This window comes from Protopterus annectens, chromosome 12.part0 (genome assembly GCF_019279795.1).
Source record: "Protopterus annectens isolate FY-2018-M chromosome 12.part0, PAN1.0, whole genome shotgun sequence".
Taxonomy (NCBI): domain Eukaryota; kingdom Metazoa; phylum Chordata; order Ceratodontiformes; family Protopteridae; genus Protopterus; species Protopterus annectens.
Genome location: NC_056746.1, coordinates 515,788,468 through 515,804,299, shown reverse-complemented (window position 1 = coordinate 515,804,299; position 15,832 = coordinate 515,788,468). Strand labels below are relative to the sequence as shown.

Genomic DNA, 15,832 nt, shown 5'->3' with positions numbered 1-15,832 from the left:
ACATTGCAGCTACTTCTCTCAGGAACATTTCCTAAAGGCATGCACTTTCTGTCTGTCCACCCCCCCCCATATGTGTGGAATTTCATAAAAGTAGAATATCTATCATCTCTAAGCCCTCTTTTATACAAAGCTTGTCATGGAGGCTAAATTTAACGAGTCAATTCGTTTGTGTTCCTTCCAGAATATAATTATTCAGGGAGAGTATCTCCTGTTTTGTACATATTGTCAATATCTAATTTGTACCACGTACCTAAGAATTTACACCTGCTGTCTAACATGAAATGTAACTGTAAATTGTTCATTACTAATATTGTATCTGTAATCTAAAGGTAACATACCTAAGAAATTACATCTGCTCTCTAACACGAAACATAATTGTAAATTGTTCTTCTTTTCTATATTGTATCTCTATCTAAACTTTGTAATGTGGAGCTTTTCTCCCTGGGCCTCCACTGAAAACTGGCTCCCTGAGCCCAGTGGACCTCCCCGGTCATCAAACTGGAAAATAAATAAATAAATAAATGAGCACCATTAACTGAGAGTTTGCTTTCAGATAATCAAGGTTAATCTCAAAAGTAACCATTTGTTTGCTTCCTTTCCCAAGAGAAAGCTTGGGAAGAAAATTACTAGCTTATCACCTGAAAATGGTCATTGAACACTACAGTTTTGTCAGTCTAACTATATTCAGATTTGCATTGACAAAAATAATACATTTCTTGCTTATTCAGTTAGAGCAGATATGTCTCCTACACCTTTTTCTTCTTTTTTTTTCTGAAATACAGCTCTGGCAATATCTTTGCCGCAGCCTACTTAATGTACTGTCAACAGTTTTGCACTGGATGCGAGGTGCAGCTCTTCCCTTAGAGACACTGTTATTAGGGATATGCTTTCACAGGGAGCACTATCCAGGAGGATTTCCTTTGTACTATATCTTGCTGCTATGAAGGATGGGACTTTCTGTTATCAGATAGTAGTTATGTACTTACCGTGCTGATATATTTGTAAGAGCAAATCCAGCATGTGTGTGTTTGTATTTTAATCTTAATCACTATACTGCAGGCTTCTTAGTTGAAAGGATAAGGCTGGTAAGGGAAAAAGGGGATGAAGATCTATCAGACCCAGCTTCATATATACCATTTTCAATTTTAAACAACGATTAAAAGTGTTTATGTCTATATTAGCTCATAGAATGGCAAATGTGTTCCAGAATTGATAGAGCTGGATCATTGCAGTATTGTGGAGGGTATACAAACATTTGAAAACATTAATAGAACAGTGATGATCCAGAGGGAAGTAAGAAAATGCCTCTATTGTTTTTTTTTTTATAAATCTTTTTATTAGGTTTAGATGTTCCAGAAATAACATACAAACACATCAAATACAAATTTGACATATAAACATACTACACACTAATAACAACTATATACAGATCTCATCTATATCCTAAAGGAGTAAAACTCATACATTGTCAGTAATATCATATCAAAATATGATCCAGTAAGATTTTCCAAAACTCCTTCTGTAACGGCTGCTACTTCATGGAATACCACAGATACTTGTGTGCATATAATTGCTTTCTGGCTACTTGCCTAAAACCTTCCCATGACAGTGCTATCCTATTTTTCCAGTTTAACGTGATGTAGTATTTTAATAACATAAATAATGCAATTAGAACATGTATTTGATTTTTTCTAATTCCTGGAGGGGGAATATGTAGCAGAGTAAATTTCCATGATAAAGTTGTTTTCTCGTATCCCATCTTTTCTAACTTAACCCTTAAAGCACACCAGAGCTTGTATGAGCATTTACAGCTCCAAAATATGTGAATGATATCTGCCACTTGGGAAGGGCAAAATTGGCAGTTCGTTGGCGTTTCGTGGTACAACTTAGCACTCGAGGTGTATAATAAGCGTTATTTAATATCATAAGTTGTGTATATCTTAGTTTTTGAAGGGGTATAAATTTGGAGAATTTCTGTATAGCTTGGGCAATTTTATTGGTTGTAATCGTTGAATCCTGTTTTGTCCAGTAGCTAGAATGTATACATTCTTTATTGTATTTAATAGAGATAATAACTTTATATACATTCGAGATCATTTTTCTTTACTATGAAACAAGCCCTATAAGGTTCTATATGTAGATATATCTGTGTCTGAGATATTAAGACCATCCCAGAACTTACAACATACCTCTTTAATTGTCTTAATATGACTGTATATTTGGGCTGGAGATTTAATTTGTTCCTCATGGTAGCTACTGAGACATGTTTAAATGGAAGAAAATCTACTATAGATTTATCCCTCAGCAGTGGATAAAGATCTAGGTTAATCATCCTATCATTTAACTTGATGTTAGGATTAAGGTGAATGGGCTGAAGTGTCATATAAGCAGAAAATAAATTCAAGGAATGAAATAGATTCTGAATGATTATGATTTCATCCTTTAGATCCCTATGTAATCTATAATTCTTCCTGCTGTCCTTGTCCAAAAAGGGGAGCGCCTTTGGGTTAAACTGTAATGATCTAACATAGTTGTAATATAATTTCACCCAGATCGGGTACCATTTAGTGGGATCATTCTTATATTCTGCGATGGTGATTATTCTGCTACACTTGTTAATTTCATAGTATAGTCCAAGGTCGGGGAGGCCCATACCACCTTTTTCCTTAGGGTATATAAGTATCTGGTAACTTATTCTGGTGGGTTTGGGGTACCATAGGAATTTCGAGAGTTGTGTTTGGGTGTTCTTAAAGAATTTATTTTGTATCAGTGTGTTAGATGCGTTGAATACAAATAATCTCCGGAGTACATTCATTTTTATGATGGCAACTTTGGATAAGAAAGGAAGCTTAAGGTGTACCCATCTGTCCAGGTCTTTTTGTATAGTTAGCCATAAATTACTTAAATTTTCCTGATAATATTTATATGGGTCATGATAAAATGAGATTCCCAGATAATGCAGTTGGTCTTTAATCTTGATTTTCTGTGGGGTAAATACACTGGGGTACTGCGAGAAGGTATTTAAGGAGAAGATTATCGACTTTTCCATATTCATTTTATAGTTAGAAAACTTGGAGAATGTATGTATTGATTTTATAATTTTAGAGAAATCTGAACTGGGAAGGGAGTAATATATGTTTAAATCATCTGCATAGGCAGAAAATGAATTTTTTGTATTAAATAAAACTGGGATATTGTAAAAAGTTTTCTGTTTTATTAGTAGAAATAATGGTTCAATAAACATATTAAATAAGAGAGGTGATAAGGGACAACCTTGTCGTACCCCATTATTAATTTCTATTCTTGTTGAACTATATTTATTTATTTGTAAAATGGTATAAGCCCTCATATGAAGGGTATTAATATACTGGATGAATTGTGTAGGAATGTTAAATTTTGGAAGAATAGCTGTTAAGAACTCCTTGTTAATTCGGTCAAATGCTTTAGACGCATCAATAGCTAATGTATATATGGGTATTTGTTTCACTAAAGATAATGATATCATTGCATCAAGAGTAAGTGTTTGGTCCACTGTTTGCCTATGATTAATAAATCCAGATTGTTTTGGAGATGTAATATTTGTGATAACAGATCTAAGTCTAGTAGCCAAGATAGTCGCCATAATTCTCATATCTAAATTAATAATAGAAATGGGCCTATAATTGTGAGGGTTTGTCGTGTCAGAATTAGGTTTGGGAAGTAAAATAGTTCTAGAAGCATTTAAATGGAGATCACTAATACCAAATTGTGTAATATATATATATAAAAAGATGATACAGTATAGTTGAAATTTTTGAAATGAAACATTTATAAAGTTCAGCTGAAAAGCCATCTGGGCCCGGTGCTTTATTACTCTTTAAACTATTAATTGCTCTAATAATTTCCATTTGCATAAAATCAGCCGATAGAGAATCTTGATGTTGTTCATTAATTTTGGGGAATATTAATTGCTTAAGAAATAAATGCAATTCCTGTTCATCATAAGACGGAGGAAGGGGATTATAAACATTTGTATAGATCTCCTCAAATACTTTGATTATATCCTGTGTATTACTATATTTTTTATCTTGGAAAGTAATCTCTGAAATAGTGGGGATAGGTTTATGGTGGTTAAGTAACCTTGCTAAAAATTTAGAAGGGAGTTGAGCCCATTGCGAGTAGTTGGCTAGGTTTTTAATTTCCTGAAACGATAGGTTCTCTGCTTGCAGTGATAACAGATTTCCTTGAAGTTGGGATATATTATTTTCCAAATTCAATGAGTAATTCTGTTGTAATTCTAGTTCAAGTTTAGCTATTTCTTTCTTGATGCTATTTTCTTTGAGAGTAATTTTCTTATGAAACGAAGATTTATTAATTAACACCCCTCTGATCATTGCTTTTGTGGTAGCCCATATTATATCAATCGGCTGGTCATCCTCAGATATGGATAAAATGCATTAGTCAAGAAGTGTGTCAATTTCTTGCATAATATCATCTTTTTTAAGTAAATTAGAGTTAAGGTGCCACCATAATGTTCTATTTTTCGGGGTATAGTTATGTGCCCAATCTATAACCAATGTGATTCTGGAATGGTCTGAGAAAAACCTAGGTTCTGTATAAAATGAGAGGATATAATTCAAAAAGATATCGGAAATTAAGAAGAAATCCAACCTGGACCAACACTTATAACATTGAGAGAAAAAAGTAAACCCTTTATTGGGCATATGTGGAGAATGACTGGTATGTGGGTCAAATAAGTTGAAGTCGCTTTTAATTTCAAAAATTGCTGTTGAAGCTTGAATATTATACTTAGATTTAGTATTGGTTCTGTCTGCCTCTGGATCTTGAATGGAGTTCCAATCTCCCCCTAAGATGTAGTAGTGATTAGGGAAGGACCTTAGCAAATTATAGATATTCATCAGAAAGTTCTGTTGCAAAGTGCACGGAGCATAAATATTAATAACTAAAATTGGTTTATCTAAAAGATTAATTTTAGTTACGAAGTAGCACCATCTACCTTCTGGATCTGAATCCTGTCTTATGATATCATACTGAAAGGAGTTTTTGATGATGATAGCCACCCCTGCCTTATTAGTTTTATTTCCTGCGGCTGTAATAGTTTGAATCCACTTTTTCCTCAGAATGGGATTCCACTGTTCATTTAATAAATGGGTTTCCTGTACCATGATAAAATCCAATTTGGCTTTGAAAACTAAATGTAAAAAGAGTTTTCTTTTATTATCTGCCTGCAGCCCCTTAACATTCCATGAAGCTCATGTCCACATGCAATCATTAAGGAATGTAATATTTGCTTTATATAATAAATGTCTGGGTAAATAGACTCAGTACAGAAGGATGCCATAGATAAAATATTTTCTATGGATATAGATGAGAGACTCTTCCTGTTAAAATCCTGTGCCTATCCACTAAATCTCCTAACCTGGAAGAGCATGGAATACGCCTGCCTGACTTGAAAAAAAAACTGATAAGTTGAGAAAAAAAACAAATCTTTTTCATTTTTATTAATTTGACCTCACATCTTGAGAAGTATCCCATCCCAAAAAACCTATCTCTACAGAGCATAGAAAACTGAACTATCCTTACAAACCAACCCTGGTCCACAGATCATAGCATAAATAAGAGATATTGTGAGATCTCCATAATATCCAAACAAAGCTATGTAAACAAATAGTTAAAAAGAATCTGTTATAATTGTGATTCTTCTATATAACATTAACGTTTAATATCAATATTATCTAAACATGAAATTGCAGATTGAACTTGAAGAAAGTTCAACAATAATACTACAGAATCTTCCACAACCTCTCCACAGGGTAATAAATTGCGTTACAACAAGATGAAGGTTATGATATTTTTGACACCGTGTTCCTTTAATCTTACATTAGCATGTAAGCCGAAACCTAGTCTCATATGTATTTAGTACTCAACCCCCCTCGTACAACAGAGATATAATAACATTCTCAAGGCCATACAAGTATAAATGGAAGTCTTACAGACATTTCCTGTAAAGATCACTATATAGCCAGTTCTTTGATCACACACTCTTTATCATGTTGGTTTACCACTGCTCATAACCAATGAACTAGCAGAAAAAGGAAACCTTTTGACATATTAAGCATATGAGTGAGACTTAAAAAAAAAAAAGTTCTAAATCATATCAGGTCAATCCATGTTGTGACGGGGGAATTAAGTACCCTCTATAAGATCAGACTCTAGATATCACTAAAAAAAAAAAAACATTCGCCAAGGTACATTAAACTGAAACCAACGTGTTTTCATATGTATTAAGCAACAATATTATGTTTTTATAAAAACTTTCCTTCCATCCAGAAAATAACAGTCCAAAATAGTCGCAGCGACATAGTTAGTCCATAAACAGTCTCGTTTGCCAAAGCTAGTTAATCTAAAAGAACAATATTAGCATTGTCAAAACTGCTGTTAAATGAGCAGGGAGTTTAGCTTCTGCGCTGCTACGCTGTAGATACACTATCATTTAGAAATAAGATTTGCGTGGTCTAATCAAATTAACTGCAGACTCATATTGTCAGAGCTCTTTAGGGAGAACAGTTACTCACCGGAAGTTCTTAAGTCGATCATCCACTTTATAAACTTCATGGATTAGCGACAAATGTTCTTCTTCTTTTTTTTTTTTTTTTCTTTTTCCTGGGTTATCTCCTGACCTAATAGTTGCTGCAGCTTTAATGAACCACTGCATCCTGGGAGATAAGGTCAAAGCGAACATAAAAGTTCATCTGAAGATCCGGTCTCTAGGGAATTGTAGTTTAGCGATGTTGCATATGACCATGAGGATGTTAGGCCTGGAAAAGCACCGATTCCGTCGGGCAAGGCACCCAAAAATAAAATCGGAGAAGAAGCTGAAGCAGGTAAGGGTAATCACCGCCAAACTATGTTAGTGAGTGTAATTTGTCATATTTATAATGGCAAACTGAATTTTAGTTCCATTTCTCTACTTATGCCTTATGTGATTCCTTCTCTGGATTTATCTTGAAGATTTTAATAAAGATTGATGCTGCTTCATTATTATTGTTAACTGAGCACTTAATTCCTTGATGCGAGAATTGAAGCACGTTAGGGTATTTCATTTGGAATTTAATCTGTTTTTTGATCAAAAAGGCACAGAACGGGGCTAGTTTCTGTCTTTCTAACTTTATTTGAGGTGGCAGATCTTGTGAAATAGTTATCTTAGAGCCGTTCCATTCAACAAACTTTTTACTTTTAGCAGCTAACAGAAGTCACATAAAATGAACAGGCAAGAAGAGCTTTTCGCCACGCTGGGCTGAACACCAGTTCCAGTTCAAGGGCCCTGCCCTTTAGTCTCACACTGCCCCGGGTGTTTTCAAATGCATGGCAGTGGTAGCTTCTCACCTGAGGCGACAAGATTCCAGGTGTTTCCATATTTGACGAGTGGTGGATCCCCTCCCCTCTCTCTGCTGGGAGGCAGCATTTCCCCTCCCTCCAGTTTACTGCTCTGACCGCTCTGATGCCGGATCCGGGTGGGGGCATTGTATCAGCACAACGGCCCAGGGCGGGCACAAGCGCAAGCATGCCACCACTTGCACCTCAATGACTGGAGATGAGAGCAGGTGCAAGTAGCGTGCAAAGCCCTTTCCTACTTCCTCGCACACAATCAAATCAAACAAACCGGATGTATGTGGTCGATCAACAACAAACACAGCGGAACCAGGTCTATACCCCCCTGTGTAATAAAAGCACTAGACTGTGTGGCAATATTCTTCTTCTCGGTTTTCTGATATAGCCGCACATCCGGAAAAAGTCAATCAAATCTGCGGGACAAGAGGAGCAGAGCTACTCATGCCTCACAGTGGTCTCTGAAAAGACTAGAGTGAAGAGAATTTTCTCAAGTGGGGATTTATTCACATGTTGATAATTCAGTATTTTAGCGTACATATTTCTTGGTTTGTTTAAAACTGGAGATGATCTAAGAGCCCTGTGTGCTCTTTCGATGGTAATTTGTTTAGCTTCTGAGTCGCTTCCTAAGAAAAGAGAGAATATTGCAGTTATGCTTTCCAGAACCTTGTTTTGCTCTATACTTTCTGGGATGCCCCTTAAAACAATGTTATTGCGTCTGGATCTGGCTTCAAGATCCATTACTTTTCTTTGTAAATCCTGGATAGAATTTGTATTAGAGTCAGATAACTTTTGTATATTCTCTATTTTGCCATCCTGATCCATGATTCTAGACTCTATTTTGTCCATCCTTGTGAGAATCTTGTCTAATGATAATCCAACTGTTTGCAATTGAGTAGAAAGGTTTTGGATTGCCTCATGTATAGGCTGAAGTGCAGTTTTTAGATCCTCTAAGTTGGAAGATTCTGATTTATTCTTATTTGTGGTTTTATTGGCCTCCTGAAGTTTATTTGTTCTGGCTCTTTTAGAAGTATTATCCTTTTCAGGGGAGGCTAATGAAGAAAATTTTGTTTTGGTAACTTGACTATCCATTAGATCCAGTTGGTGTGACATTTTATTTACCCTCCTTGCTGAAAAATGCCTCTATTGTTAGTGGTTCTTGATGTAGAGTAGGCATTTGATTACATCACTTTGGGTTTTTATGGGTAGGGCAAGCGTAGTATTTACTTTTCCTGATAGAATAATTGGGTTAATTAACATAATATATGAAGGGTCAGAGGCATGAATTAAAGTGGCATGGTTCTTTAACAAGATGTGTTTGAACAAAGGAACCAGATAAGGGTGTCCTCTTTCCTTGTTATTTGCTTTATCCTTAGAGTTGTTGGCAAAGAAAATAATGGACTCAAAAATTCAAGGATATTACTGATATGACAAATAAAAAGGTTAGTTTTATTCACAGATGAGAATATTTTTACTTAGTAAAACCAGAAGACAACATTTTAGTGTTGTGGAATATTGTGAGGCAGTTTAAAGTATTTTCAGGATATAAAATGAATGAAGCTAAAATAAAGGTTATAGCAGTAGAAATACCCATATCTACAGGGACATGATAAGATGAAGTATTTGGGTATATGGATTAAAACATATTATGTTATGGCAGTTAAGGCTATGTGGGAAGAGCCTAAACAAAAGATATTACAAAAACTGAAAAGTTGGAAACTCTTGATTATGGATATGAATTGTAAGAGACAAGCAGTGAAATGTGTTTAGATTTTTTAGTTTTATAGATCGATCAAGCATATTTCTGTCAACTAAAGGAGAAGCTTTAGACCATAATTAATAGAGCTGAAGTTATTTATTCTGGTGGGGAAAAGTACAATAGTTAAGTGGGAAAGTTAGTTCTTCCCATGACTTAGGATTGCTTAATTTGAAGAGATTCAGAGCTAAGCACTTGAATTTCATCTACATAATAAAAACAGAAGGTTACAAAGTGGGAAAGCATGATGATGAAATGGTGGGAGGGGGGGTTCAAGAACTAGAGATTAGGATCTTGCATACATTCACTTAAATAATATAACAACAATTATATGGAGTATTACATTTACAAAGTAACAGAAAATATTCTGAGAACTGAACCAGCATGGGGAATGGAGAAAGGAGATTTTATAAATAGGTATGTCTGCAAGTAGGGTGTAGAAAATAGGCAACGGGGGGCTAGAATTTACTGGCGAAAATTAGAAAAGGAACTAAGGTATTCGGGCACTTAACTATGGATGGAAATGTAATAGAGCAGGATGAGCCAAGCAGACGTTTGGACTGCATGTTGGAGACTGCCTTCCATAACGGCAATTGATAACAGAGTACAGGCAAATAGAAAGGGAGAGGAGAGTGCCAAGTGAAATAACAGCTATGGGTGAGTTGTTAGTTAAGTCTTAGATGCTGTTGTTATAAAAGGATATTTAGTTAGGTATATTAAATATTTAATGATAGTTATAAGAATCAATCGAAAGAGGTTGGAAATGACTGGGAAAAGTAACTGGAAATGCAATTTACAAAGGAACAGTTTGAAGACATGGCTCTGAAGTATGTAACAAAGTCCTGAAGATTTAGGATTTTTGCATGAATTGTTTCCATAGGTATTTTTAAAGCAGACTTCAGATATTTTTTTCTTCTGTTAGATAGCAATTGCTGTAGTTGTGATGAGAAAGACAGAGGTAGCTGGCAACAGGGTTTTTGTGAATGTAACTAGTTGGCATATTTCAAGAATTCCCTACAGAGTGCTTTATCAGAAAAGTTAGGGAAGCAAATGATTGTAACTATGGAAATGATTCTCTTGAGCTGGCACAGCAGATCTGATTTGTGTAATATAGCATTAAACTTAGGAAGTTCTTACTATTGGCTGCCAAACAATACTATAAAATGGAAATCAAAATCTAAAATAATCATAAAGTATTTAATATTTTAATTAGTGTAAAGGAATTGGAGATAGGATCTTTAGGAAAAAGGAACAAGTTACATAGAAATAAATAGAATTTGTGGAAACAGTACATTCAGAATAAGGTTCAGGAAGAGGAAGAATGAAATTTATGTGAAGCAGTATTTGAGCATTTTGTATAATGGTGGAGTGAATAACAATTATTAAAAAAGAAAATGTGTATGCAGAATGCATAAAGTTAATGAAAACGGTTTGTTTTCTTTTCCATAACTATATCTGTACCCATATCATTGTTCAAGTTTTCAAAGTTAAAGGTGTTAAAAAAGGTTTGTATGTGAAAATTCGACACATGTCTGTCCAGCAGGTTGCTGTTGGTCCAGTGCCAGTTTCACCGGCACAGGATGCCAGAGAGGACATAGGTTCCAGTCCTAAATGAGAGCTGCTAATATCCTTTTTTAAGTAGGGGACATCTGTGTGTGTGTGTATGTGTTCTTATAATTTTATATTAGATTAATAATGATAGTCTGTACACAGAGTTGACTTTTTTTCAATGCTGTTGTATCACAGAAATTAAATGTATCTGTTTTCTTGCCATACAGCTTCACAACAGCTATGAAAACTCAACCGAAGCTGGACATCTTGGATTGCATAACAGTTTATTATATGGGACTGATCATTTTGGTGGCGGGGACAGTTTTTGTGGTCTGCAGTTTCTATGCACTGGGATTTGTTGGCACTTTTTTAGGTAAGTATATTTTTCAGCATTTTGCTTAGGTTCATAGGTACTTAGTAGGCTTTTGTTTTGTGAGGATCTTAGCAAACCTAGCCTTGCATTTTCAGAGTAATTATTAGCCTTTGTGTTTTGCAATGTGAGTCTAAAAAGATGGGCTGATCATGTATATACTGAGGTAATTATATGTCCCCTCCCATCCATGAGGGCCACTTTTACTAAACCAGTGATGGGGTTAATTTGAGGTTACCCATCCATTCGTCCAAGTTACATTTGAATATAGCAAGAGACGTACTTGGTTTTTATGTGGAAGGGAAGATGATTCCGTAGAAGTGGTATTTTCTGTGATGCATACCTATCCCTCCAGCATGTTCTATTAATCATTCAAAAGTGATTGAGGTCCCTTGAGCAGGTGTTTCTAATGCTACTGGACTTGCAAAAGTGTAAAAGATCTGAAAGAACAGGGCATTTTGAGGCTGTATATGGAAGGATGAGGTTGCCTTTCAGTAGCCTGTATGATCCCAGGAAGAAAGATGAGACTCTGAGACAGTCTGTGTAGTTTTGATGACTCAGGCCCTTGATTTTTTAGCGAGGAAGCACTGTGGTTGTTCCAGTTGTGGCAGGTGTTTGGAAAGACACATGCTGAAAGGGGCATTATACTTAATGGTTGACCTGATGAGTGCAGAGGAACTGTTTTGTCTGTGGTTCATCTGTGGTTCTTAATGCAACACCTTAGGTGCAAGATGTACAGTAAAAAAGAATTTCCTTACAATAGTGGATATGTGGCAATCAAAGGAGAGTTCTTATCAACATGGGAATCCATATCTTTGACTATGAGATCACGTTTCAGGGCAGTGTTGTTACTAAGATAGTTACAAAGGGATATAAAGAGATAATTACACCATGCAAGTAACTCATAAGAGTGAATGGAGCAAGGGCTTACAAGATGGCTGCACACTGCATAACAGCTTAATTTCAGCTCTCCCAATGTGGAAACAGTAACTAAGAAAAGAGAGCCAGTGTATTTGTCTTTCTGGTAAATTTCAGTTACTAGCTAGTAAGTGCACTGCCTGGATGTCAGCAGATAAGAAATTTAGAGAACCTGAAAGGAAATTAGCTGCAAAAGGTGAGGAGAATGCACTGGCTGGGAAGAATCCTGCAGCTGTTCAGCAAAAGCAATTCAAGCTCCAGATGTGGTGCAAGAGGAAAAAAATAAGTGAAATGTGTTCACAGTTGATTAAAATAAATGAAATACTGAAGGAGTGTGTCAACTCAAATAATAAAAGTATGAAAAATGAAAGAAGCTTTAAACAGATATTCAGATGAGCTGATAAAACTGCAAAAATTAGAGGTCAAAATGAAGAAAAGGCTGGCTGAGTATAAGACTGCTCAAAAAGAGAGGTTTGAAAAATGGTATAATTAGAGGACAGAGCATGTAGGGAGAAACTGAGATTTTCTGCTGTATCAGAGAAGCTGGAAGAAACAAACTGTGTTAATTTTATGAAAGCACAAATAAGCATCTGTTCTAGTATTTCAGAGCAGGAGTTTTTAATTGAAAGGGCACATCATGTGTATGCTCCGAACCTGGCCATGAGTGAGCAGCCAAGACCACTGATAGTGAAGATGCAATCCTGCCAGCAGAAAGAGTTGATTCTGACAAAACTGTGGCAGAAGGACAAATACTAATAGCTGGAGACTGTACACCAGGCAGAAGAGGAGTACATTTATTCCCACAATCAGGGAATGTTGAGAAGGAGGTATGAGATTCAAGCTGCTGTATCCAGCTGTCTTCAGAATATTTTTCTTGGAGAGTCAGAAGCATCTTTTGAATTAGAACATGCTAAAGAGGAAATACAAACGTTTGTCCGACTATAAGTAAGATATCAAAAGGAGATTCTGCTTCTTATTCTTCTGATAATAAAGCTCATAGAGTGACTTTGTCAGTGAAACCTTTTCCAGCATTCACAGGAAAATACTTGAGAGACAGAAAAAGGCACAGGAGTTGACTAGAAGAACCAGGAGAACTTTGTAAATGAACCAGAAACTGGAGAGATGAAGATCAATAGGAAGAACACCAGCAGCTCCAAAATTAATGAATAAATATAGGATTACAAAGCATCAGTCACATTTGTGAAATATGGCAGAACACGAAAACCTGGAAATATTGGATTTATTTGACTTTGGTAAACTTGTAGGGGCTCCAAAAAGTATTCTGTACTTCATGTCATTGATGTTTGGAAGAACATTAAGGAGAGAGGAAGAGGAAGGAAAGAGGTAACTGTAAGTAAAAGATTTTTTGTTCTTGACAGTATTTTTGTAAAACATTACATATACTGCATGTTATATAGTAAATCTTTTCCAGTTATTTTTGAGTGTAATAGGGATACTGAAGTAAACAGTTGCCTTTTCTTTTGCCTTTTTCTTTCTTCTTGTTCAGTTTTAAGAAATGTAGGCACTGCAATGTATAAAGAGCATGCTATACGTAAAATTGATATGCTTTTTCTTACTTTTGCATAGGGGAATGACTGGATTAAGACTCTCTGGCTTGATCTAACAAAAAACTTTTAAGTGAAAGTAAGTTAAAATAGAACATTGAATGTAATGAAACATTTTTCTTTAGCAAATAAATGTTCACAATGCAACATGAGAAGGTTGTAGCTAAAGGCAACTGTGTATCTGGTTCTCATGTTTCTATGGAGACAAGCTGATAAGGGCAATAAAACAGAATACCTTCTTATTTCAGTGGCTAAAAGATAATGTTTTCTGAAAACATTCAAGTTGTTTTCTATATCTGGGAGTGGAATAAAGACAAGACAAAAAGAGACAGCACTTATTGTATGTAGAAGCACAGGCTGTAACGTGTCTTAGCATGAGTAATTGTCATTATAGGTTAATTAAAGCCCAGGAGTGCAGCTGTCAGTCTTGGGCAATTGTTCCTTTTTGGAGAGTTATTTGAAGATTTACATAGTTTTGTGTGTTTGTATTAAGTTAAATTGTTGGGGTGTTCTGTGAGTGTTTTTGAGGGTTTTCTTTAAAATAAAAAGTATTGTAAGATGTGACATAGGTTCAAATGAATGTGACAAGAAACAATTGTATAAATGTTCAACCTGCCGAACGTTAGTGTATGCATCTAACACAAAAACTGAAACTAAACATTTTTAAAAAATGCTGTTATACATAACAAATGGGAAATAATAACTTTCTGTCATAATAGCAACACTTTCCATATTATCTTTGAATGTGAATGGTCTCACAGGTATATACAAAAAAAAAGCATAGTGAATTATATTAAGAAACGCAGAGTGCAAATAGCTGTGCTACAAGAGACAGATTGGGAAAGAACTAAGCATGTGAAAATGATAAAGAAAGGATTTCTAAATAGTTATTCAGTGGAATATCTGAGACAAATGAACTATATTAATTGATAGAAGAGCTCTGATAGTGATAGAAAATGAATAAAAGGATAATGGTAGATGTGTATTAGTAAGGGGTTACTGGCAAGTGAGGATGATTATGCTAGCATGTATTTATATTTTACCTAAAACTGCTACAGTGGAGTTTTAAGAAAATTCTGGGAGAAATAATCAGCTCTCAGCACGGAATATCACTTATAGGTGGAGACTGGAATTTGATTTGGACCAATGAGGATATATCGGGGGTGGGAAGGAACTAGAAGGGGAAATATAAAAAAGGTAGATTTTTGATGAAAAATATGAAAATGTTTAGTATGGAAGATGTGAATTCAGTACTAGGAGCTTGGAGAGAATTTACATGTTATTCCCCAAGGTACAAAAGCTGAGCTAGTCTAGACAGAAGATATATTTTACATGAACATGTGCATTTAATTGAATGTTTTGATACACATCCAATAACTATTTCCGATCACATGCCAATCTTCTTTTTATTTTGGCTGCTCCTGTTGGGGATCACCACAGTGGATCATCTGTTTCCATTTCTTCCTGTCCTCTGCACCTTGCTCTCTCACACCAACCACCTGCATGTCCTCTTTCACTACATCCATAAACCTTATCTTAGGCCTTCCTCTTTTCCTCTTACTTGGCAGCTCCATCCTTAGCATCCTTCTCCCAATATACCCAGCATCCCTCCTCAGCACATGGCCAAACCAATATAATCTCACCTCTCTGAATTTGTTTCCAAACCATCCAACCTGACCCGCTAATATACTTATTTCTAATCCTGTCCATCCTCATCCCACCCAATGCAAATCTTACCATCTTTAACTCTGCCACGCCCAGCTCTGACTCCTGTCTTTTCTTCAGTGCCACCATCTCCAATCCATATAACATAGCTGGTCTCACTACCATCTTGTAGACTTTCCCTTTCACTCTTACTGGTACCCACCTGTCACAAATCACTCCTGACACTCTTTTCTACCCACTTCACCCTGCCTGCACTCTCTCCTCTTCCTCTTCCCACTCACCATTGCACTGAACTCTTGATCCCAAGTATTTAAGCTCATCCACCTTCACCAACTGTACTCCCTGCAATCCTCACCATTCCTCTGTCCTCCCTGACATTCACACACATATATTCTGTCTTAGTCCTGCTGACCTGCACATGCCAATAACAACTAAAATAAAAATGTATGGTAGTGAAATAAAAATGAGTCACTGCCACTTCCCCACCTACCTGTTAAAAGAAAAGGAATTTAAGGAATAGGTAATGGAAATTATTAGTTATTAGGGAAGATAGAAGTTTTTTCAGAAAATATAGCTAGGAAGTGGGGTAAAATTAAAGTGGAAATTAAGGGTAAGGTA

The 15,832-nt window shown here is 35.8% G+C and overlaps 1 protein-coding gene across 1 annotated transcript in view; it reads left to right on the top strand.

The window, feature by feature from the left end:
- Window positions 1–15,832, top strand: part of PEMT (phosphatidylethanolamine N-methyltransferase) — a 1,144,274-nt gene that overhangs the window by 190,995 nt on the left and 937,447 nt on the right. Inside the window, exon 2 of the mRNA XM_044088934.1 lies at window positions 10,924–11,069. Within this exon, the coding sequence (XP_043944869.1) occupies window positions 10,924–11,069 (146 nt within the window). The remainder of the gene's footprint in view (window positions 1–10,923; window positions 11,070–15,832) is intronic.